At 39.7% G+C, this 26880-nt stretch overlaps 1 protein-coding gene across 24 annotated transcripts in view; it reads right to left on the minus strand.

Annotated features, from left to right (window-relative positions):
* MRTFB (myocardin related transcription factor B) overlaps positions 1–26880 on the minus strand; it is a 271363-nt gene that overhangs the window by 54524 nt on the left and 189959 nt on the right. For 22 of the 24 annotated variants that reach the window (XM_072753817.1, XM_072753808.1, XM_072753815.1 and 19 more), the window contains 3 exons: positions 5285–5350; positions 2918–2973; positions 1712–1787 (listed from right to left, as the gene is read on the minus strand). In XM_072753817.1, the coding sequence (XP_072609918.1) occupies positions 1712–1787; positions 2918–2973; positions 5285–5350 (198 nt within the window). Of the gene's footprint in view, positions 1–1711; positions 1788–2917; positions 2974–5284; positions 5351–22869; positions 26755–26880 lie in introns of those variants that run through there. The other 2 variants (XM_072753826.1, XM_026003142.2) reach the window with 1 other exon arrangement.

A 26880-nucleotide genomic window follows, 5' to 3' on the forward strand; every position in this document is an offset into this window, starting at 1 on the left:
AAGGCTGTTACAATCAGAAGGCAAGTTGAAACAGACAGTATTGTTCCTTCAAAAATGTTCTGTAAAGGTCACGATATTGTTAGGTGTACAAGGAGCCATTTGCCCAGTTACTTACCAGTACATTTGCCTCTTGAAGATTCATTTATCCCCGACAGCGGGTAGCTGTTCCTATCCTACCACTATTCTGGAAAGCTTTTTTAGTCCAATGGGCTTCTGAGAACACAACTGAAAGTAGTGAAAGGCATCTACCTCTGACCTCTCACTCAGATATGAAGATAGTCCTATAATCATAGATTCTTTGGAGCTACTATGGGCTATAGATACCAACTTGATCCTTGGAATTTCTTTACAACATCCTTACTGTGGTGTCAGCCTGTGCCTGGTCCCTAATCACAGCAGCCTCTCATTGAGTACTTTTCAGGATCTGTAATCCATTTGTTTTGCCCGTTTATTATCTGTCTGCGCCACTAGAATGTAAGCTTCATGAAGGCAGGCATGCATTTGACTCATTTGTTGGGTCTCTGGTGTCTAGCTCACTGGCCAATGAACGACCACCTCAAATGAGGGCAACCATATTGCTTCTGAAAGATTTTTGGACATGTCTGATACTTAGGATATTATTTATTATATTGAGCTACAATCTAATACTTTGTAATACCAACCTATTTCTTTTTTTTTTTTTAAGATTTTATTTATTCATGAGAGAGAGAGAGAGAGAGAGAGAGAGAGAGAGAGAGAAAGAGAGAGGCAGAGACACAGGCAGAGGGAGAAGCAGGCTCCATGCAGGGAACCCGATGTGGAACTCGATCCTGGGTCTCCAGGATCACAGCCTGGACTGAAGGCAGGCGCTCAACTGCTGAGCCACCCAGGTTGCCCAATACCAACCTATTTCTAAAACAACTTTACCATTAGGCCAGAAGAATATAATATTCCTTCTACTTGAGAACAGTCTCTATCTTTGAGAAGTTTTCAGATTCTTTTTGTATCATCTCAGGGTTTAACACACTCAAGACTATCACAGGGTCAAGCTCCTAGTCTTGCTCAATAAGTCAAGTCAGAGAAGCAAAACAGTAACAAAATGTAACTTGGCAATTTATGTTGGGGAAACCAGCTTTCAAGAATGCTCTCTTTAGAGAGAAAACCATGCTAGCCTGAGCCACATGTCTCACCAGAGATGGAATAGAACTGTCCTTACCAGGTTCACAAGTGATGAGGCTAGACCACTGAGAAAATCTGGGAGGCTATGGGTGTTTATGTTAATGGTCAGGTCACCGGGACTGTAGTGGATAGGTAACAACAAAGAGAAGATGGTACGTGTGAGCTCTGTACTAGGTTGACATAACGGGGTCCAGGTGGCTGAAAAATCTAGGGTTAGATTTGTGGCCACTGTACTCTTTATGACTTAATGGGTATATGTTCCTCACTGATGAAGAAATCCTCTGGACCAAAAATGTTTCTCCAGAACATGGTAGAGACATCTATGGCATCAGCTGGTGGGGAAGAGTCAGTCCATTAATGGGTTATTTAGAGAATCAAATCTTCCCCATGTATCTAATATAACATTTTAGCTTTGGGTCTTCATGTTGCTATCCCATTTGGAGGATGTCAGCCTGTGGGGTAAGAAGTTATCAAAATGGGAATAAACAGCAATGGTGGAATTCTCACTTCTTTTCTTAAGAAAACACAGAATAAGCAGAAATAAAAATTTTACCTTCTAAAATGTGCATCCTGACAAGTTCAGAACGATCTGGTCGGCTCCGAATCTTATGCTTCAAAAAGTTTTCAGTCTTAAAAAAAAAAAAAAAAAAAAAAAAGAGAGAGAGAGTGAAAAAGTCTTACCATAAATTGTTTATGACTTATTGTGGTTTTACATTCTTCTCTCAAGGTACTCCATTTAAGTGAATTGTATGCTCTCTGGTCATGATTTTGGGAAGAAAAGAGTAGAAATTAGTACTTTGAAAAGCTATCACCCAACACATAATTTAAATTGCAGCCTTCAAAACTGCACAGGGATCTGAAGTGCATGCTGGCATAAAGTAAGCACTTTCCAGACTTTTATTTTAAAACTTGGAAAAGGCAAAAGATAATTTGAACAGACATAGGATTCTGGTCATTTAAGTATCTAACATCTACACTTTAGGTCAGATAAAAATCCACCTAAATTACAAATTTCTTTAAAATCCTAATGTATGTTTGTTAGTGAATTCATATCCCTGATCATATTTTCTTATTCAAAACAATTCTCAACTAGAACAATAAGGCTTTCAGATGGTTTTAGATTGTATAAGATTCTAAGAGATCATTATTGCATTCTGGGAAAATCCCTATGGAATTTTTGGAACATTCTTATTTTCACACTGTATGACAAGTTTTCCCTAAAGCAAAAAGAACGAATGGGCATAATGGTCCTTTTAAAGAAAAAGAATAAACACAAAACCAATATGCAAATAGGAATGGAGACCTCTCAAAGAATAAAACAGAGCTGAACCTAGCAACATTCTTGGTCAAATGTACAGCTACCACAGATTCAGTAAAGAAATGAACTAAAGATGTGGTAGTCAGGACATCACTGGGCTGTTGGTCTGGGGGAGGGGGTGGTTACAAATGGCAGACTACTCCGTTATTATTCTAAAAACTGTTGGTATGTTCCAAAAGCAACAAGGCGAAGTATGATTTGTCCTTTATGTACAAAACTAGTTACAAGTTTTAAAAGAACAAAAGTTGAACATCATGCATTTTCTAAAAACTTCAAGATAAAACTACCCTAGCATGTATTACTCTACATGTCATGTGTCATGAAAATACACTGCATTTTCTTTATTGACAATATTTAGGAGTAAGACTGCTACTTGCCCACAGGTACTTTAAAATAAAAAAGAAGCAGAGGAGTAGAACATTTGAAACTGAAATTTCTTACTCTGGCTCGTTCCAAGCTTTTTATCTGCTCATGGAATGCAGCTGGGCTCTTCAAAGCTGTGAGAAGAAGAGGAATCATTTTGGGAGTACAGATAGAGGCGTTAATATTTCAGTCAAACGTTAGGGTACATTATGTTGATGTTCCCTCTTAATCTTATGAGTTTGCATCTACAGTTCCATTTATTACTAGTTCTCTTAGGAGATCTACGAAATTTGAAACCTTAAGATGTCTTAGAATTAAAATTACAAAAAAAAAAAAAAGAATTAAAATTACATATTCACAGATAAAACAAGTGAACATTTAAAATAGAGTTGTATACATGACAATGCAAATGTTAGGTCAGACAGTTGCAGCCAATAGTTGGGCCAAGTTATCGTCACCAGGAGAACTGTTTGATGATTTCTTAACAGGCCTTTGCTCTTAGTGGCCCTACAAGATGCGGGGGGGGGGGGGGGGGGGGAGACCAAATGTCCTGAGGACATTTAACCTAGGCGTGATGGAACCCTGAACGAGGGCACTCTGTACTTCATGTCTAGCAGAGCTGAGTTACTGTTTACTGAGACCCCACAATGCACGTAGCCTTACATGCTGTGGTCAATCACAATTATATCAATGTTGATCATCACAACAACCTTGCAAGGCAGGTATTAGCCCCAGGGCAGAGATGAAAGACTCAAAGCAGTTAAATGAATTCTTGAAGGTCTATAGTTAGATTGTGGTCAAAGTAGAATTTAATTTTTTTTTTTAAGATTTTATTTATTTAGTCATGAGAAACAGAGAGGAGAGAGAGACAGAGACACAGGCAGAGGGAGAAGCAGGCTCCATGCAAGGAGCCCGACGTGGGACTCGATCCCGGGTCTCCAGGATCACACCCTGGGCTGAAGGCGGCACTAAACCGCTGAGCCACCCGGGCTGCCCTTAAATTTTTTTTTTTTTTAAAGATTTTATTTATTTCAAAGTAGAATTTAAATCTAGAATTCTGAATTAGAAAGTTTAATGTTCTGTTGTATCAAAATGCAACTCACTCTAAAGACAGAGTGATTCTTTAACATGTTAACTGTTACTTCTTTAAGTATTCTAGAATCTCAGAGTGAGGATAAGCAGTGTTTCGCTAAAACCTCACTTACCACAGTATTTCTATCAATTATCTTTGCAAAATCTTTTGTGCATATGTGTACTATGGGCAGTCAGATAATGTGGATGGGATTTAGGTTATGCTTGCTTGGGCTGTCATCTCCAAAACTTGACCCATTGGCTCTTGGTAGAATTATTTTCAGCTCTGGTACTTGAAGCACTCCAAAGATTCCCAGAAGCCCAGCCCAAACAGGTTTGACCAGGGAACAGCTCTCAAAAGCAGAGTAGAGATGGCTTAGCGGTGGTGTCCTTAACACCATAAATTGATACTATTTGATTGACTGGTTTCATTGTCAGTCAGGAATGTAGTGGTAGAGAAATCTGGCAGATCATCAAACCAGCTTTGAGTCTATCATAGTACTAGATTTAAAATACTTAGATAATTAATAGTAGTCCAGGAAAAGAACAGTTTTATTGGGAAAAATATCTACTGCAGAGAAAAACTGTTCTATAACCCCCCAAAAAGGTAATATCAATGATTCAGAAGACATTTTGTAATTTTCTTTAGTCTTTTAAAGCCATTTTAGGGAAATCAATGTTTAGATAAACATCTATATAAATAATCCTAACACCCAAACAACCAGTCTTTCCCTCTAAAATATGAAATCACCTCCAAACTTAGTGAGTAAACGTAAGAAGACAATGGGCAAATATTCTAAAATTAATTAACTCTAAAAAATTAAGGAAGGAGGTCTCAAGATACTTGGAAATTATTTGTAGTTGGGCAAGAAAGAGTTTTTGATTATAAATAGAATGCTTATTAGTCCTATAACTAAAATGCACTTCATTATAGACCACCCTATATTGTAACAAAGACAATTAACTTGAATTAAGTAAATTAAAGTAGAACAAGGCTTTGAATTAATTTTATCATGTTACTTTTGCCAGTCTAAGGAACATTGCACATATTATGTAGAGATGATTTCAGTTATTTCAAAATTAAAACCAATGCTCATGCATAAAGGAAGACCAGATCTTAAACTAGTTTCACAGTTTTTTTTGTGTAATACAGAATTCAGGTCTATCTTTTAAGCTACATCTGGTTTTCAAATTGTATTTGAGATGATTCTCTTAGGATGGCAATGCTGATGTCTGATTCTCCTTAACAAGTCATTTGGTAATGGTTTATTGACTAAATGGACACAGCTCAGAGCAGAGTGTGATCCAGATTCTTGTCGGACATGTGCATTTTGTTCTATCACACTGGAGGGGACAGTGACATTTAAATCTTACGTGGCATGATGCCCTGGTCCACCAGTTGTTCTCTTGTCCTCCTCTGCTGCAGCCTCAGCTGGAGCACTGTGAAAAGGAAAGAATCACCATTGGAATTTATATGCAAGTGTAGTATCCAACTTATCAAGTCCCAGAGGAGATACAAGCTAAGCTTTATTAAACCATCTTCTATTCTTACTGAGTAAGGATACTACCTGGCACCATTTAACTTATAGAAAGAAAATCAGTTTGTAGTTTCTACCTGTTTGGTAAATTCTGAAGTTCTTTTAGGATATTTGTTTGTGTAGTTAATGATCTTAATTTGATAGATAAAGCTAAATATTTATTGTGTCAATACGATCACAAAGTACTCAGCCAATAAACTAAAATAGTTGGCTTACAAGTTAAGACTTGCTGATAAAAATATCTAATTGGTAGAAATAGAAATGTGAGATTCTTTGACGTTAATTAGTTTTTTTTAAATAAAGCAAGTTAATAACAAAAATTTATTTTAAGATTGACTTATTTGGAGAGACCTGCTTCATCTGGAACAAGTTTTAAATAGCTTTAATGAAGGCCAAATTTATAATAAAAATTAGACCTGTGAGATATTACTAATGACCCAAAGGAAAATTTCTAAATTAAGAGCTTAAAGTTTAATAATCTTTGCACAAACATAACACCATGTCTCATTCTGCGAATTCTCAAAAAACCAAAATCAATTGGTATCATTTTAATGAAAAAAGAATAAATCAATCATTAAAACTTGTAGAGAATGAAGTATACATCAAAAAAAATATGTGAAAATCCACTTTGCCACATTTATCAAGAATAAATTTCCCCCCTAGATTTCTCAAGCAGCTTCCTTTTCTATCACCTATTTTTTTTATCTGGGAAATGAGTCTATTTCACAAAAGAGGAATACATGAAGTAGCTTTGAAAAATACTTTCCTTGGTTTACCTTACATTTAAGTTTCTATTTTGATTTTTATGGTTTCATCTGTAGATGAAGACCAAGGTTAGGCTCATTTAGGGTTTGAGTAAAGGCCACCAATATGCTTTAAAAAATTACCTTCATGTATTTCTTGAAGAAAGAGAGAATGTTCTAGCAAGGGGATGATGGCTGGAACAAAAGGCTAGCTCAGACCAGTCTTGTACCCAGGCTCAAAGGCAATGCACATGATGGCTTCTACTTACAATAAACCCCTAAGACCTAAAGATGCAGGGCCTATGGTCCTTATATCCTTGCTTTTTGCTTTTTGACCTGACTGCAGAGCACAAGCCTAGATATACTTCCAAAATAGTCTAGACTGTAGAATGGCTTTTAAACATTTTCCTATTCATTGCTAGATATAAATGTCACCCTTTATTAAATACTGAAAAAAAAGTTGTTTTGCTTCTTTTGGTGGACATAGGATCACAGAGCATCACTGATATCCCCTTTAGAACTGAAGCAACTGACCTAAGATTCTATTACACAAAGCAAAAGAAAAATTTAGTGGGTCAAAAAAATATATGCACATGTTTCTCACATTAAAATGGTTTGTGATGCTTTGAATCAATTATGCTCTAACAGGAAGATCTTTCCCCTGATAACTTACAGTTTATTGAGGATAGTATGTTCCCATCACAGTACTTTACTAGGAACAAAAATAACCAAGAGATGACCTGTGAATATGATAGCACTCAAATGCCTGCATACTCTAACATTCTTCCACAAATGCTAGAGCTAATGCTTGTCTAAATTTGAGATGGTCATATTCAAGAGGTATAATCCCAAGAAGAAGAATAGTGAGAGGAGAAAAGGGTCAGAACATTCTCCACTTCAAAGGCTGACCCTTCTGGATCACGGTGGTCCATGTCTGCTGATGCATCTCTAGCAGGAGTATCCTCAAAGAAAGGTGTCAAATAGAAAGGATAATGAAAACATCAACAGCTCCCTTCTTTGGTTTAAAACAAACAAACAAACAAAGCACCATACTTGTGAGACAAATGTATCAAACACAATACATATTTTTAGGGCGAATGGCATCTTGGAATGACGGATACATTTGCGACAACTTCATTTGCAAACTACCAGTGATGACAACAGCTTGTTAGCCTGGAAGCGTCTCCTGACTCTATCCTGGTCAGCTGCCCTCATGCACTGTGATAGTGGCTCTGTCAGCTACAAGATCTTGGACTAGAAATCACGTTCTCATGCTGACATGCAAAGGTATGTGCTCCCACAAGGGTACCACACAAAATGAACACATGTCACCAATTATTAAAATAAACGCTAAACACAAACCACTTGTGTTTTCCATCTGGTTTTCTATGTGGAATACAACCTGACTTATGTCATACTGCTTGTAGGTAGGAGAATAATCTTCCCAATCACTCCTCTCCTCATTGCCTATAGAATTTTCTCAAGAAGCAGCATCATCACACTATGGCGTTACTCAAAGCAGGTGCAGCGGGCAGCTTGGTGCAGGCACACTGGTTGGCTAAGAGCCCACCTATGAGGGGTCTGTTAGAATTGCAAGGTGCAGGTATGGGGTGCATGGCCAAGAGCAGCAGGAGCAGCAGCTGTGAATGGAAGGTTTGTTTTGAAGCAAGGACATTAGCAAGACCATGAATGGCAGAGGAGGCAGAGGTGCAAGTAACTAGTCACATGGTTAAGACTGATTGCCCAGCTGTATTTAGTTTTCCCCTTCTAGCTCCAAGTGGGCAGCACTAGACACATTATACTGAGTGTCGGGCACAATGCCCTATAGAGAGGCTCAGGTACACTGCCACTTTTGGTCAGCATCAAAACACAATTACTGTATTTCCCCATATTAAACATAACCAGTAACTCACAACTTGATGGAAGCTCTTCTGAGAAGAACCACCAGTTATAAAAAGTACAAATTGGTTACAGGCTTACAATTCTAGGAAATATCAAACTTCCTTTTAGTGCTTCTCACTCATCAAATCAGTGTACCAGTTAATGTACAGTAAGTGACAACCAACATCTGCACCTCGAAGGCAGCATATCCAGGCCAGGAAAGACACGGTCTGAAGGGTGCAGATGGCATAACTGTCCCATGACACTGGCCAACTGGAGCTGGTAGAATGTGGCAGTGTGTAGCCAGGACAGTGAAGGGGGGGCAGGGGACCCGATTCTGTTAATCATCAAAGAGTCGTCTGTGGTTGTGGGATCCAGAGGCTTTCTCGAGGTTCTCTGGGGCCTTTAGGAGTTGAGCATGGAGACCATCTTCCCCACTGGCAGACTGCATGCTCCTGTCCCCATGGAGATGGGGAAGGCCCAAACCACTGAGCACCACTGGGCTTGCTGCGTAGTTGTCATTCTCAAGACACCAGCTGGTCTCTGGAAAGCCTGACACATTCTGCACGTGTCGGTGAGACTGCACTTCTATAGCCACCAATGGAAGACTAGACGCTGGTCCGGCAGTGCTTTCCTGTGCTGGTGGCAGGTGGTCGTACAGCAGATGCCTAAGAAGCCAGTGTCCCGGGCACTAGCCTTGTGTCTGGAAATTGAACCTGGCAGCGTTCTCCCCGGTGCTGAGATGAGTTGATCAACTGAGCTATTGGGCTGACACCATGGCCTCCATCTTATTAGGGAATTGACTACAACTGAGAGTTCTCCGTGGTCATTTTGCAAATACCAAATGAAAGATAAGAAAACATGTAAATCTAGAGAATTCCTAGCAGGAAGAAAATAGTTCAAATCAGCCAGTGAGTGGCTACATCCTTTAAGAAAACAAAGGACATAGTAATGATAAGAATGAAATAGAATTCATGTTACAACCACTCATACGTGAACATTTTTAAATAATGTCTTTGCCTTTGAAAAATGGAGAAACTAAAATAATCCAACACATGGTCATAGTAAGTCTGTAAGTCTAAAATCATTGAGTTTAAACCCTTAATTCCCAGAAGGAAGAAGAAGGGGTACCTGTGTGGTCCATATAAGGAATACCATAAAGTAGTAGGACTAGTTGCTTTGTGTGCAAGCCAGCATCTTTTGAAATTACAGCAGATGTGTGAGGACATGGATATATACTACTTTATATCCATTTAATTTAGAGAAAAAAATTTAATAATTGGATTTCCAAGGTAGATGTGTTTTAATACTTTTTAAGGCTAACATTCATGGCTTCCTCTTACATTTTAGCAGAGAAAAAAATACAATTTTGAAAATCTTACTTCATGTTATTCTTTGGTACAACATATAAAAACAATATTGTGTCAACAAAAGTGTTTGCAACTTGCTCTTGATATAAGAAATGTAAAAATTGGATTTTTAACCACCATTCCAAAGAATGAAAGGTAGCTTATCTAATGTTAGGGATGAAATGTCCCTCTTATTCAGCATCACAAATCGTCTACACATTAAAGAGTATTTTTAGCTCCTTTACCCAACCTCTTAAATGGATTAAACTGCCTTTAGACAAAATTTCAGGATTAGTTTCCTATAGGAAAAAAAACCAACAACCCCAACTTAAAATGCAGTGTCTTTCATATAATACTTAAGATACCCCACTTCAAAATTTTCATTTGCTTTTTGAACCAAGGTGATATGTGTACTCTTTTTTCTATACGTAGAATATTTGAAGTGTTTGTATAATAATTAAAGTGCTTTTTCACTCTAAAGTGCTAATTAAAGTGCTTTTTCACTCTAAAGGAAAAAAACCCACATTATGCAACATTTTAAAGCACGGTTTTGGTGCAAAAGGTTTGTGAGGGGATATCTGAGGACTGTATACCATAAAAACAAGGCAGAAATGACCTGTTCTGGGAAGTAGTGTGGCAGTCAGCCATGGTCTTGGAAATTCTTTATAAATAGCTAGTTTCAGTTACAGGGTATGAAGGAGGGTAGGTTACAAAGGGGAGGGGAGATGAGCAGCTGCCTGCAAGTTTGAGGACTCAATGTATATTATTTAATTGCAGGACATCACGCAGAATAAACTGTAGAATCATCAGGGATGAAAAACCCAAGACCCTGAGCAGTCAAGTGAAGGCCAGGCAAACCAGAGGCAAAAGCAAAGATGGAAAACCAAAGAATACTCTGGAACTGATTCTGTATCGACTCTGAAGGCACTAGTATGCAAAAAAAAGGCCCTGGTTTTTGTTTTTAAATTTAATTTTTTCAAATAGATGTTTGAATAAAGAGAATAAAATGACGGGACTTGGCAAAAATTAATTAGGTATTGTTTAGACTGCATTAAATTAGGTGCCTGAGCCTATAAAAAGAGACAATGTTATCATCATATTATCTTTTGAACAGATAGGGGAGTACTGGTCCCTACATAAAATCTTTGGACATTGAGGTCTGAGGGCCTCACTGAAGCTGGGTTGTAGTCGTTTATTAAAGCAGCAATTTAGCGGTAAAATGTATACCTGCATTTGCTTAATCAGGTAAGGTAAAAAATTTGAAGTCTTGGGCAGCCTGGGTGGCTCAGCGGTTTAGTGCCGCCTTTGGCCCAGGGTGTGATCCTGAAGGCCCAGGATCAAGTCCCACGTCAGGCTCCCTGCATGGAGCCTGCTTCTCCCTCTGCCTGTGCCTCTGCCTCTCTCTCTCTCTGTGTCTCTCATGAATAAATAAAATCTTAAAAAAAAAATTGAAATCTTGAAAAAATTTATATTCAAAGAGCAAAAGACAGATGAATTCTTCCTTCTCCTTAAAGACAAATGTTTGAATAGGTGGTGGTCATCAATACTGTTATTATGACCACTATTACTTCAGATGCTTGGTAAAAGTAACCACTGTTTTTTTTTTTTTTTTAATATAAAACTGCAAGAATGTTTTCACTTTATTATTATTTTTTAAAGCAGTTTTTTTTTTAAAGCAGTTTTAGGCTTAGAGAAAAGCTAAGACAGAAGTACAGATTTCCCACATATTCCCCAGCCCCGACAAATGCAGTCCTCCCCCATTATCAGGAGGATTAAAAAAAACTTAATTCAACAAAGATTCACATGCTTATAGCTCTTTGCTTGGATGGGTATTTTGTAGTCAGAAGGTAAGCAGCCACATCCTGAGGAGTTTCCTTCTGGGCCTGGGTCTCAGAAATATACCACTATACCACCAATACCTCTATTAAAAATTCAAGTTTTATGAGAATTTTTTCTATTTATTTGTTGAAATAAGAGACACGCACACATATAAAGAAGGTATTAAAAAGAAAAGTGAAAGTCCATTCCACTCCACACCTCTAGTCCTTCTCCACAAACGTAACCACTGTGAAGCTTCTATGGCCCCAGAGGGTGTTTTGTGAATATTCCAGCAATATTAAATATAAGATATGCAAAGGAGATACACGGGGTAGATCACACTATTCATGTAGTTTGCTGATTTGCTTTAAAAAAAAAAAAAAAAGAACAAACCCGTAATATCTAGCTCATTCTTACTGGTTGTATGAATGGCTGTATCCAACATATGGATATATCAATCATATACATATAAGTTTCCAGACTTTTTTGCTATTATAAACAATGCTGCAATGATTATCCTCATTTTTTGGTATCCTTCCATGATGATGATGATTATATACATAAAATGTATGATAATGGAACATGCATTTAAAATTCTGATGGGGGCACTTTGCAATCCAAATGGTTTCGGCAATCTATATTCCCATTTATGAGTTAAGAGAGTACCATTCTGTTCATCCATTCCCCACAACATACATCAACATGTTTTAAGGTAACTTTAAATTCAGAAACAAAGATCACTTGTGCTCACCCAAGACTAATGGCAAATATCATGCCAAAATAACAGTGAAATTTGTTATAAATAATAAGCAGTGAGGAACCAAAAATTATCAAAAGCATTAGTGAGGGTGATGGGGCAGGTTTTTGACTGAAACGTGGAGACATTTATAGTGGTTGTAAGAAGCCCTGGTTAAGCTTTCCCTTGCAAAGCTCCTATTTATTTATAAACTTGGTAGAATTTTTCTAATGTTCCTGGGTAGAAACTTTAAGCACAAGACATCTCATTTTTTTCCCCTTCAACACAGCTGAGAGATGTAACAGACAGATTTAAGATATATTTAGAATAAAATCAACAGTATATGGTAAGAGACTGGATGTTGTGTTCAAGAAGAAGAAAGAGACAAGAAAGATGCCTGGGTTTCTGGGCTTAAGCACCTGGTTAGACCATTTACTAAGACAAAGAGCACAATTTGGCCATTCAGGAGCTTGGTCTCGGACATGTGTGAATTGGTAGCAGCGATGTCAACTGGCTCTGTGTGTCCAGATTTCAGAAGGTAGGTCTTAGAAGGAGAGTGAAATTAGAAAGTTATCACTTATTGGCATTTGAAGCATGAGAGTTCAGCGAGGTAGAGAACACAGAAAGAGCAGACAAAAGAAGCCTGCAACTCAGCGCCTAGGAAAGTTAACAATGAAAAGCCCACTTATGGGTCAGCTAGAGGATGATGATCCAGAAAAGGAAGTCAGAGGAAGTGGTCTATGAAGGAAGAGGAGGCTGAAGAGTGTGTGTGAAAGTGTTTCTAGACGGGGGTCACGACCAACTGCAGTTTTAGTGCACAAGAAGCTACTACTTGGAGTCATGGATGGAAGTCAGACTAGAGGGATGCTTGGGGGCTCACTGGGTTAATTGTCTGCCTTCAGCTCAGGTCATGATCCCAGGGTCCTGGGATTGAGTCCTCTATCGGGCTCACTGCTCAGCGAGGAGCCTGCTTCTCCCTCTCCCTCTGCCGCTCCCCCTGCTTGAGGTTACAGAGTAGAGAAGGGGCAAGGGTATGAATGATGTTAGCAGAAGCAATGTTTTCAAAATGTTGCCCTGAAGGGTAGGAGAGAAGGTGAGAGCTTGAGAGGTGTGGAACTTCAAGCTGGAACATACCCAAGCAAGTCCATAACTGATGAAGAGCAAGAGACAGGACGGAGGAGAAAGGGTAGGAGGGAGAATGAGCATGAAGGACTCTGAATGAGAATGCACAGGAGAGGGACAGGCAGCAGGTCCCTGGAAGGAAAGAGGATTCAGAGCACACAAAGAGAGCTTTTGTGAAGAGATACTTCTTCTATCACAACAGGAGGGTAAAGACGAGTGGGTAAAGCTAGATACCTAGATTTGGTCTGGGATGTCCAGGGATTTCCCAAAGACGGCTTTAATTTTTTCAAAGGAGGAGGAAGAAAGGCGACTTGCTGAACATGAGGGGAATGAAGGAAAAGTCAATCTGAGGCCAGTGAGGGAGGTTTGACATAATCACTGCAGACTGGGAAGAGCAATTTGGAAAGAGAAACAAAGTTATTTGTTACTGAAATGCTCCAATTAATAATGGCAACAGCTTGGGGGACAGAAGTCAGTCGGGAAACTGGCAAGTCACTCATTGGCTCTGAACTTTATCCTTCTGATCAAAGACCACACGATACAAATTTAGAACAATTTGGCAGTTCTTCCTGAAGCTCATTATACAAAGTTTTAGTGAAGAAGAGGCATAGCCCAGCAATTCCACTTCTAGCTGAACTGAAAAGAATGGAAGACAGGGGGTCTCTCTCTCTCTCTCTCTCTCTCTCTCTCTCTCTCACACACACACACACACACACACACACACATATGCAGAGCAGCACTAATTCACAATCACCAGGAGGTGGGAACGGTCCCAATGTCCGCAAGAAATGAATGGTAAAAACTGTGGTCTGTCCACACAATGGAACGTTATTCAGCCATAAAAAAAGGAATGCAGCATGGACACCTGCTCCAACACGGATGAACCTGGAAAACACGATGCTCAGTGGAAGATGCCAGAGACAAAAGCCACACAGTAGATGGTTCCATGTATGTGAAATATCCAGAATCAGTAAATGCAGAGACTGAGTTCAGATCAGTGGCAAGCAGAACTGGGGATGGAGGTGGGGGACATGGGGATAACTACTTAAATGGATACAGGATTTTCTTTGGAGTGATGAAAATATTTTGGAACTCTGAATTGTTCACTTGAAAACGGCTAATTTTGGGTTATGCCAACTTTACCTCAATTTTAAAAAGTTAGAAGAAGAGACTAAGAAACTAGTAACTCAATAATCAAATTTTGCATTTCTCCCCCAGCCCTGGCTAGCCCTCCACCACCATAATTCCATGAATCACTAATGGTGACTTTGTCTTTCAGGAGTATGATGACTATAGTAACAGCTACATTTTATATTCCTTGTCACACTGTATCCTAGGTTTTGTTGGGATTGTTTTGGCCTGTATTTCCCCTTCTAGATGACACCCCTATATTCTAGCACCTTCTAAATGCTAATATAGAATTTTTAATAAATACGTTTTACTTAATTTTGTGTGGTATACTTAGAGTATATAAAAGAGTTATATTTTCTGAGGAAGGAGAATATCATGTCAAAGAATAAGTCAACAGAAAATTCTATGGGTGAGTGCTTCTCATGGGCAGAACTAGGACTATTTCACTTTGTTGTAGGAATGTGAAGCCCAGGGTATTTTTGAATTAATGTCAGTGGTAGAACAGAAGACAAAATCTAATTATGTTGCTTTAAAGGGTATAAGAAGATTAATAAGGGAAGGTGAAGGGCAAAAGAGTAAAGAAAACCATGAAAAACTGGCAGATACTAATTTGTTTTTATCTCCACTTACTATTAATGTAAAATTCATGAAGCATTAAAGAAGAGAAAAAGCACGTAAGTATTCTCACACAAGATAAAGAAGAGCAACCAAAGATTACGGACCTTGGAGTCTAATTTGACAATTATAAAATAAGGTTCTTCTTTAAATGATTCTACAAAATAGATCACAGAGAAGCCCAAAATAAAATGGTGGTCTGTCCTGTAACAGCCATGCCGTCTGCCCTGACGAAGCAAGCTTCCATTACTGACACTTCCTTTCTGGAACAAAAGCAGAGTTAGACAGTGTGCACATAAATCTACACCTCTGACATGATGAACAGCAAACAGCATTTCTGATTGGGAATTTTCGTACTATTACTTTCCACTTAAGTAAGGGAGACAAAATCAAGCTAACTAAAAAAACTACGTAAATTAGTGTTTGAAAAAGTTAGGCCTTAGGCTACATAGGAAATACCGCCTTTCTTTCCAGTGTCGGAGAGCCTACTGTATCCTTATGAAGTCTACTGGGTTGGGGGATGTGGGAAGAGGCAGGTGGTACAAACTTCAGAATTCTAAACTTGATGGGAAGGTCACAGTCTGAAATGCACCATTTACCCTCCATTAGGAATTAAAAGCAAAAATGAAGTAAAAATGAGAATGCCAACAGTCCAGGCTCACATACTATAGGTTTCCTGAATTAATCTGAGGTATGAGGTCAGGAAAACAATGTTTTCAATACTCAGCCTTGGAAATTTACAGGCACTTTGATAACTCCATGGTTGGCTGCTGCTTCTGTTACCATGGAAACAGACTGCTAAAAATGGGGCATGTTTCTTTAAACTGATCATACCTTCACACAAATTCCCTTCTCCTTTTTGTCAAAAGTTGGAATGAATTTAAAGTATGCTTCTCATGGTATGACAACGTGATGTCAAGCCAGGGGGCCCAGTAAAAATGGCAGGGATGACATTAGTCTGTGGCAGACGTACAGAAAGATATTTTACATATACGCATTTTAAAAATAGTGTTTGATTAAAAAGTGATGGAAATAAAGTACACAGTGAGGCATAAATGGAAGTATAACACAAACAACAGGCACTTCAAAAGCAAAATCATCCACTTAACTGTTTTATCACCAGCAATGTAAAGAGGTTAAAACAATACTTGATTTCTTTCTTTGAGGCAATTGATTTTTAATCTGTAGAACCATGCTGGCTCCATAGCCAAACTTCTCTATTTCTTAATCTGTATGATTCTAAGAAAACATAATATTTTTCTTACTGTGGGGGCAATCAGAAGTTCTATATTCCACCACCACCACCACATCAGCATTTCAGCGTGCAGCTCTAGGTAGAGGTGCTGGCAGGTAGGAGTTCTCTGTTAATTCCTCTAAGATGTGAAGATGTATGTGGCATAAAAGACTGAAAAGTCTTAATGTAAAGGCCTAAGGCAGGCTCTCTGAATAAAAGGATAATTGACAATGAAACAGAAAAACTGTGGAATATTATTTATCTCCAATTTTTCTCAGAAAAGAAAGCACATGCTACTCTTTTGAGGTCACTTGATCCTGGCTCAATAGCTTGGTTTTTCTGCCACTGTGCAGATTCAGGAACGGGACTCCCACGCATTCACCTACCTAGTTACCTACGTACACATATGCATGCATAGCTATCTGCCCACCAAAACAAGAGAACTGAGAAGTGGGCTGTCCCAGTATCATAGCGACTGTACATGATGGTGCAAATGAAGGGATGAGTTGTGGTCCTTCAAGCCAATGGAGTAGGGTGGATTGGGGAGGGAGAGGCATTCTGGGAGAGACAGTGATAGAAGGAAACAGAAGAACATCCTATTTCTGGACACAGGGGTAGGGTCTCAGTCCATCGAGGGGTCTAAGTGGGTGGGGTGAGATTAGGAGGCAGCCCTGTGTCCACTTGAGACTGCATTTGAGGAAGGGGACCTAGGCAAGGGTGGTGGCCGTGGTGAAACAGTGCTATGGTGAGAGAAATATATTTGAGGTAGAACTGATGGATCTGTGACGGGACCTGGTGACAGGTTATGAGGAGGAGGTCAGGGACAGTGTCACTGATCAAATTCCCAGCATGAGCCAATGGGTGGACAGAAGTTCCCTTAAATGTGACAGGAAACTAGAGGAGCATGTTTCATGGGGAGAAGAGGCCCAATGGAGTCGTCAGGGATGTAGGGGGCTGCACAGTTCTGGAGAGAGGGCTGGCCCGAACAGGTGTCTTCTTCCCTCGTGTGGACGCGAGCATACACACATGGGTTTCTTCTGTTCTCTCTTTTACGTGCGTGCACATTTTCACTCTATATTATCATTTAGTTTCTCACTTTTTAGGCTGCAAGCTCCTTGTATGCTGTCACGATGCTGAGTACAAACACTCAAATTCTGCAAAATCAAATCATTTCTAACAAAAAGTTATATAACTTTACCTCAAAAACAGCATGCACCCATTGTTTTTTAAAAACACTGTCTGGGAAGAGGGATCTTTTACCTTTTCCTTCATACCGGCATGTTAGTTTAATTTATTATAAAGATTATATTATACTCTTCAAATTTATTTTTAAAAAATGTTATTTTAGTGATACTGTACAACACTTGCACTTTTGTAGAACATTGACAGAAAACAAAGAATTTCTAAGAGAAATCAAAATAGATGTTACAAAATTCATGTGCTTTACTCAGAGAAGGCTTTGTAGCATTCTTTATTTCAACTGCTTATTTGTCTGTTTCTCAACCATGGCTCAATAAATGTATTTTAGCTGGGTCAACAATAGAATCAAGATCTATCACATTGTGTGATAAATACGAATTAGAAGCAGCAAATCAGAAAAGGGAGAGAGGCTGGATTTTGGCAAAAATCAAACCATAAAGAACAATGCTAATAATCTAGTAATGATCTAAAGATCATTCTGTGCACTGATAAAATGATTTTACATACCTTGACACAGTGCTTTAAGGCACTAATGCATCACATGTGGGGTTATTAGTTTATAACTGAATTATAAATTATATCTGAAGGGAAGAGTTCAAATTATATTCTGTTTAAGAAGGCGGGGGGGGGGTTAATACTCTTTAAATACTTGTTGCATAATAATGTGTCTCTGAGATGCAGGACACTGGGGGTGAGGTACAAAAATGATCCAAACAAGGATTCTATCCCCCCAAATCATCAGTCTAATAGTGAAGACAATAAAGATCTATGTATCACTACAGAAAAAGGTCAAATGCCATGAAGAAATGCAGATCAAGTTATAGGGAACATATAGGAGAGGGGAAACTATTTTTAGCTAATAGGATCAAGCGACTTTCTTTAGGAAATGGCATTGGGTTTGGGTTTTTGGCAACTTTGGACCTGCAAAGCTGGGATGAAAGGAATGTGGTGGGCAAAGGCATGGAGGAAGAAAAGCAGAGCAACACTGTCGTTCACAGAACTTTCCACACTGACGGAAGCATTTTATAATCTGTACCGTTGCATACGCCAGGCACTAAGCACGTGTACCTAATGTGATGGAGGAGCTGAATTTTAAAAATTTTATTTATTTTAAATTTACATTTAAATAGCCATATGTGGCTAACAGATAGTGCAGGTTGAGTACATACAAGATAATTCTCAACATTTAATAAAGTCTGAGTGCGGGCAGCCCGGGGTGGCTCAGCGGTTTAGCGCCACCTTTGGCCCAGGGCGTGATCCTGGAGACCCAGGACAGAGTCCCACGTCGGACTCTCTGCATGGAGCCTGCTTCTCCCTCTGCCTGTGTCTCTGCCTCTCTCTCTCTCCCTCTCTGTCTCTCATGAATAAATAAATAATAAAATCTTTAAAAAAAATTAAAAAGTCTGAGTGCTTTGGTAAAGATATTTATTTCATCTCTTTTCCCCAGGTTGGTTTGCTCAGAATATTTCAGACAAATGTACACCTTTTCTTAAAAAGATCTACTACAGCCATGTTCCAGCACACCACAAACTTTCGCCTACTTTTCACAAACTTTAATAATAACTGTTATTTATCTGCTGGGAACAGAAGTGGGAACGTGGCCCCCACATGTCTGTAACTCTTCCCACGCCACCCACTGGTTGAGCAACACAATGAGAAGCCCAGACTCCCCAAGCCACTTCTTAGAGGATAGGTGACTAGGGTAGCAGTCTGATCTACTCTGGACTGTGTGTTGAGCAAGAAATGTACTTTGGTTAAAACACTGAGTTTTGGGGTTGTCAGAGAAGTTAGTTTTAATCAAAGTAAAGTAATACATACCCCAGTTTTCTTTTCATCATTAGAGCATCCATTTTCCTCTTTAATTAGAACTAGCTGGTAGCATTGGTATTATGATTCATTATCTTAATAATGACTCAGATTAAACCACTTATCTAAATTAAATCACCTCAATTTATTTGATTTTCCCTCATAATTTGTAATTGTTAATTCTTCAGTTGTCAAGTTGGTGACTGTAATATCCATCTTTAGTTCTAGAACCAGAAATTAATTTTAGATTTCATCCATGTTGCACACAATTAGAAAATGTTCAAATGCTTTCATGGACAAGTCAAAAGTTGAGATTCCCCACTGCTGCTTTGACAAAGTAAACTAGTCTAAGGAGAATTCTCTGTCTTGAATTTGATCAGGAGAATTCATGATATTTATTGCTAGCCTCACCTAAAGCAGCCTAATAATTAAATTCTCCCACTACACACATGGATTGGTATTTATCATAAAGTTTACATAAGCATTAACAAAACTGTGAAGTATGGGATGACAACCACTCAGAGGCCATTTCCAACATTTTCTTCTTAAATTTTTAATTGGCATTACTAAATTTTTTTGTTAAGGTACCACAGAGACTCCTGAAGCCTATGATTATTTGGTAATAAAGTCTGCTTTTCCCCCTAATAATAATTCTGGCTGTCAACAGCAACAGAAATTCTGACATATCCTAATATAAGTAAGAAACAGAGCACCTACTTGAGAAGCAGACTGGACTTCCAACCCCTAACAGTAGACACATGTCAGAAACACTAGGGAGACCAGGCTGTGTCCATGTGGTTAGAACTAAATGGACGCAAATTTAGCCTTTCTTCACTACCTGGAAACTTAAAATCTTGATGTTTAAAAAAAATCCCAGGGGTGTTCTTTCTTTCCTTTTTTCTTTTTAAGATTTTATTTATTTATTCATGAGAGACACAGAGAGAGAGGCGGAGACACAGGCAGAGGGAGAAGCAGGCTCCATGCAGGGAGCCCGATGTGGGACTCCATCCCAGGACTCCAGCATCATGCCCTGGGCTGAAGGCAGGCACTTAAACCGCTGAGCCACCCAGGGATCCTTGTTCTTTCAAAAACAAAAACCAAAATTGCCAAAAAGGAGTGAGTGGAGGACTGAACACTACTGATGTGAAATACAGTATTTTTAGCATCCTTTAACACATGAGGCATCACCCATCGGACACTAATAGTCACTTGTGTATTTGTCTCTTTTGACAAAAGAGTATAGGATCTAATTAGACTCTAGGGTGTTTTGGTGTTTCGATAGCTGCTGCCATATCAATCAACTTTCATGGGTCAATATAACTAATGTGTAGTCCAAGGCCTAAAAGCACATAAAGCTCAGCAGAGGACTATCCCAGCCCCAATGTTGTGCTCTATGAGTCTGCTAAGCTGACCACTGGTACACATCTCCAGGCAGTGACTGTGACACACTCAATTCCAGGAGTCCTACCTTGCACAGGAACCACACTATTTTTATGCCACTTCAAATAAAAGTGTTTTCTGTAACATTTCTCCTATTTTGTCTGTTCTGATGAAACCCAGGTCTAATTTCTCTTTCAGAGTCACTAATGTGGAGGTAACAGATCATCCTCGAGATCTATGGGGTTTTTTGTTTTTCCCTTGGCCCTATCTCTAGCAGAAAATGGGTAGAAATATAATCTATGGAGGTATATAAAGCAAAACCCTAGTCAGTACCACTGTGGTGAGATAGATCAATTTTATACAACCATTTCTGTGGAGGGTTTTAAAACATGAATGTTCTCTCGAATTTATATGACAGTAACATATATTTCTCTATGCTATAAATATATAGGGAATTTTAAAAATGAAAAAAAAAAGAAGGAAAAGGTAAGCAAATGCTACTTTTGCTGAAAAGGGTTGAAAAAAAGGCAAAGAAGAAGAGGGATGACAAAGTGGCATCAAATCGGGCATCTCATAATATCAGGATGAAGTACGTGTTGCTTCTCCTACTGTACAAATGAGATTAAAGGCTCAGGACAGTGAACTTGTCTAGGGTCACAGCTCCAGAATGGTGTGCCTGGGACCCGGTCCCAAGTACATCTCACTTAAGAGCCAACCTCTTGCTCTTCTGACCATACATTATCATACAAGTATAAATGGTAGGCACGATCTCAATGGTTAGGGAAACAAGCCATATGTTATATAATCATGTCAACTCTGCTCTGCTGTGCTTCTTGGTATTGTTTCTACCCTCCTTTTATGTTTTTAATCCTTGCTTCTGGCTCCTTATCCTACTCTGCGGTTGTGACAGCTCTATTTCTCTCCACTTTCTCAGTGTTCAAGTAGCACAGACATTGTTTCAAATGTAAGGTATGAACAGGAGCTTAACACCTGAACTTGACTTAAATGATGCATAGGTAATTTTTAACTATTTTCTTAAGCTAATGATTTAAAAACTTTAAGTTCCCTCAGTGAATCTCCAGAATGTGTCCTAAAAACTCCACTGGTATTGATTTTATAAGAATCTACAGTGAGGCTTGCTGTGCGCAAGCAGAGGCGACCCCATTGTTTGGTTCCTGGCAACGGCTATTTATACTTCATTGTGTGTCATTTGTTTTGATCTACATGTTTTTTCTACCCATACTCCAAAGTAGTTCAACTCTAAAAAGTCCAACTATTGTTTCTTCTTCTTATCTTCCAAATCTGTAACAATCTCTATCATCACGTTCTCATATTCTAAATGTCTGAGCAAAAAAGGAGCAATATCTTTGGAAGAAACTCAACTTGCTACTCAGGCAGGTAAGTCTACATTTACTCTCTGTGTCTATAAGATGAGCAAGGGCGAGTGGAAAGGTGAGGGGCAGCTGATGGCAGGAGCTGAAAGCAGATAAAACGAAAAGAGGTTACTGTGTTTTTTGTTTTCTTTTCCTACCAAGGAACCCTAGAAAATCAAATTTCAAAGTAAACAAGCATTGAGAGGGGTAACCTTCATTATCTCAGATTCAGGAAAAACTCTCTCTTTATAGATCCTGAATTTCTTAAACCACAGCCCTTGATCTTCTCCAGCTGCCACAGTAAAGCATGACTTGCACTGGTCTGGCCACACTTCACTATATGCCAGGACAGGGGACAGCAAAGCTCATACCCTTGGCCATTTTCTCAAATCAGTCAGTGAGGTACCATGCAGTGGCCACGGACAGTAACTGACAGTACACTTAAGCTGCTTTTTTGCCTTGTTAAAAGACCACAAAACCATGCAATGTGTTTTAAAAAACAAAACAAAATGATGCAATGTGCATTACAACCAATTAAACCAACCATTTAAAGATATAATTAAGAAAGCACTAGCTACCCTCCTGGTTTTAAACAATAAAACCCCTAAATGTGTCAATTGGAAAAAATTTTCCTGGAATTAGGTGTTTGTAAACCTAAAACAGTATTCTGAATGATATTGAAAAGGAAGTAGCCTTTCCTAAAGGGGTGGGGGGTGCAAGCAAAAAAAATTGGAAAGTATGAGAAAATATACCAAATGAACCTGGAAAGATTTCACTGAAATGAGGACTGGCCTCCTAAGTCCCCTTCCTGTATTAATTATTGCAAAATCCCTAGAGTTCCAGCAGTTAACGAGCCGTGAGAAAGAGCCACCCAGAACAGCATTAAGGTTTCATTTCAGAGAACTTAGAACATGTGAAGTACAGGAGTGAACAGAGAGCAAACACACGGCACGGTAAGCAGACACACATGCTCAGCCTGGTTAACAGGAACATGAAATTTGGCAGTTTTGCCCCTGTCCACAGACAGACTGACCTTCCTTGAGACTTTTCTGGTTGCTCCCCTCAAGGCATTCCTTTTCTTTTAATGGTTCGAAATCCCCAGCAGTTAAAATCTCTGGGAAGCCCTGTTGCTGCTTCTTGGAGCTATCGATCATGGTGAGAGCTTTCTGGAGACAGGCAGCATCAAGCAGGAGCAAAGCGCAATTTGCCGAGCAGCAGAGACCAGCGCTCCGCACACGCTGGTCGCTGGTCCCTGGGTCCTGGGTTCCTCCTCAAGATACCCCAATCACTGGGCAATTATGTCTTTGAGCAGCTGAAGGCAGCCATTCCTCTTTAGTTCCCAGCCTGACCTGCAAATACACTCCTGCTGCTGGAAGCCCTAAACTCTCTCCCACATTGGGAGGCAGAGCCCCAGAGGCACGATGCTGAAATCCCACCCCTTTTCCCAGCCAGCCCCCTTCCCCTTGCCATTCCAGCTTCCCCCGCACTGGGTACTTCCATCTGCAGTTTGATGGTCCGAATCATCTGACAAACACTGAGTCAAGCAGTTAAAAATAAATCCTGTAGTTGTTAAAAGAGAAGACTTTGCTGATACCTAAGAAGACAAATTGCTGCCTGTGGTCTCTCTCCGGCTCTCTATAAACACACCCGCAGGCTGTGGAAATACTTTCTATCAGCCAGACGAGCACATTCATTACTCATTAAGTTCTCCAGCTAAACAAACGGCAGTGTAGGGCATCAGAAGGAAGCGGGTCTTCTCGCAGCAGAGGGACCACACTGAATAAACATGCTACCAGCATAACTGCCAACAGCAGAGGCATCCAACTACCAAAGTTCTTCCGTGGTGTGCCTTTCGCTGCGTCCGGCTCTTCCTGGCAGAGCCAGGGCTCTTTGTAATAGGGAAACGTACTGCAGTTGCAGCTTTCCGCCCTCACCAATTTGGACCTGAGCAGCACTTTTCCTTTGTGCCGCTAGTCGGCTGACAGAGTTAACATCGCCATGATTGTTCTAAGGAAAAATCTCCTCCCACGTACGAAAAGCAGGCAGAGCAAGAGAGCTTCTATTTCACAGCAGATTCAACCAGCGGCCAGCCCAAGTTTAATCTCACAGGAGCTATCGGTGACAGGCACCTCTCCTGCAAGTCACGGACTGCTGTCCACTGGGTGCGAGGGATGCTGCTGGAAGGACGTCTCTAGGTACGGCACCTCCAGGCAAATGTGGAGACAAGCCTGTTTTCATATGTGTCAGATATATATCTACCCGCAGCTAGAGCCAGAAGAAGCTGATTTTTAAAAACATGGCTCAAAGTATGCTCTATTGCAAAGGGTTCCCAGAAAACCCATTAGAGGTTGTAAGAGCAGCAGATGGAATCCTCTTCCATGAGGGATAACATTTTGTCTACTTTTTAAGAGCCCACATCCAGCAGAGTGCCTGGAATATTAGTTTTCAATAAATACTTGTTGCATGATTGAGCGAATGAATTAAAGAAGGGGAAGCCGCATTGGGAAAACTTGTTTTCATTATGCTCAAAATTCTACAGAAGTCCTCAATCAATGCCCAGTAGTCACTAATTTTAGATGAAATGTTCTCTAAAGGAAACACATTTTCTCTTCAAAAGAAAATATACACATACATCTTGAATGTGCATCTGACATGCCTTCTAAGGGATAAAGACAGGTCACGTTTTCAAAGCCAGGAAACCAAGTATTGCCTTCACCACTGAGACACAGATGGGGGCTGGATGAAGATTCTGTCCTTTGTCCCTGGTTCCGGCGCTGGTGTGCACTAAACCCGGACTGTTCTAGAAAGATAGTTATCTACTCTTCTCCAGCGTCTCCTGAGAATGGGATTACACAACACATGACATGGCTCTTGTCAACTGAAATTCCTTCTGAAGCAATGTAAGCCCAGGGCTGGGAGTCCACACGCCCGCAGGAACAAACAATGCTGAGCTTATCACACGTCTCGAAAATGCGCTCCAATGCTCTGCTACTATTTCTGATCCTGAGGCCTCTGTTCTACACTGTTTCTGTGTCTTTAAAGGAGCAGGCAAAGTAACAGGCAAAGTAACCACAGCTTTTTGAGAACATTCTTTAGGTCAGTGACCTCTTTAGCAGTTTGGTGAAGTTTATCTCATTTCACCCCAAGAGCCCCTTCTGACCTATGATTATTGGCACATTATAGCCATTTTACAGACCAGGACCAAAGTCACCACGCTTCTATATGGGAGGTTTGGAGCTTAACCAGTCTTAGTTCTCCGGAGCCCAAGTCGTTCTCCTACTGCACTGCAATACTTGCTGTCTTCTAGAATATGCTCCATCTCTAGGCTTTAGTTTGATCTTGGGACAGGTTTTAACAGCGGAGGCCACAAATTTTATGGCATCCTAGTAATTGTACTCGTGGGGAGGGAGAAGGAAAGCTGGCCAACCATCCTAAAATGCTTTCATGAAAGCATTTCTCCTTTTCCTGAAATGAGAGCAGCAGCAGCCAACTTTACTTAGTGCTCGCAGGGTACCCCAGTCTAAGTGCTTTTCATAGGTCACCTCATCTGTCCTGCTGTTGGGCCTGGGAGTTCAACACTATCACAATTTACAGATGAGAAAAGTGAGGCCTAGAAAAATCAACTATTTTTGTCGGAGGTCAACTATCTTCTACATGGTGGCCAGGACTCCCAACAGGTGGCCTGGCTCCAGAGCCTACATTCTAATTAAGAATTAAGAACTACTTTGCAAAAAGGACAACAAAAACAGTAAACCCTCATATTCTCTTTCTCAGCATACTGCTTTTAAACCATACTCAACTGTGTTTAGGCCACAAGTTTAGAGAACTGAATAGACACAGAGCTATACCAGCCACTTCAACTTTTTTTTTTTTTTTACTGGCTGTGTGTGTGTTGTGTATGTTAAAAAACAAAATAGTTCTCTTTTAAGGATCAGAGTAAGCCTTTTTTTTTTTCTTTTTTGTAGAGAGACAGAGAGGGAGAAAGAGCGAGTGAGTGCACATGTACACAAGCAGAGGGAGTAGCAGGCAGAGGGAGAAGCAGGCTCCCTGTGGTGCAGGAAGCTCAATGTAGGACTCAATTCCAGGACTCTGGTATCATGATCTGAGCTGAAGGCAGATGCTTAACCAGCTGAGCCACACAAGCACTCCTGATTCTCTGTAAGCTTATTATTTTTATATCTGATAAATATAAAAAAAATCTCAATAAGGAAACACATTGTCTTGCTGTGGGTTTATAGTCTTATCTCTGTAGTTTTGAGAGAAAATAATAATTTCTTTAGTGGTGAATATGCCTGAAAGAACATTTATTTTGCTATTTTTAAAAATATGAAATAGCTTCAAATTCACTTTTCCTGAACCATCTGTGAGAAGGCTCTGACATGATACCCCTTTGCCTTAAGTCTCTGGTGTGTTATTCCTACAATCAAGGACATTTCCCCATAACACCCCAATATAACCATCAATATCAGGAAATTAACAGTGATTTATCACCATCTAATCCACAGATTTCACTCATGTTCCACTAATTGTCCCAACAACATACTTTAAGGCAAAAGGATCCACACCAGGATCACATAGGACCCTGAGTTATTTCACCTCTCTTTAGTATGCATTTCTGAAAAGTTCCTCAGTCTCTCTAAAATTTTGAAGATGACAGACCAGTTATTTGACAGCATTGCCCTCAATTTGAGTTGTCTGGTGTGTCTGCATGATCAGACTCAGGCTATGGCATGAGCATTTTTGGCAGAAATACCACAGAAGTGGTAATGTGTTCTTTGCATCCTACTGGGTGGTGCACAGATCCAATTGGTCTTATAACTAATAATATTTATTTTGATGAACTGATTAAGATGGTATTGGCCAAGTCTCCTCACTGTAAAGTTAGTTTTTCTTTTTGTAATGAATTACTTTGTGGGGTTGAATTATTTATTACTGTGACAGTCACACAATGGTGACTTTGAAAATTCTATCATTCTTCCTTCTATGTTTATTAGTGGCACATCTGACCATAAGAATCCCCTTTATCTGGTTTATGGTACCTATT

This window comes from Vulpes vulpes, chromosome 3 (genome assembly GCF_048418805.1).
Source record: "Vulpes vulpes isolate BD-2025 chromosome 3, VulVul3, whole genome shotgun sequence".
NCBI classification, from domain to species: Eukaryota; Metazoa; Chordata; class Mammalia; order Carnivora; family Canidae; genus Vulpes; species Vulpes vulpes.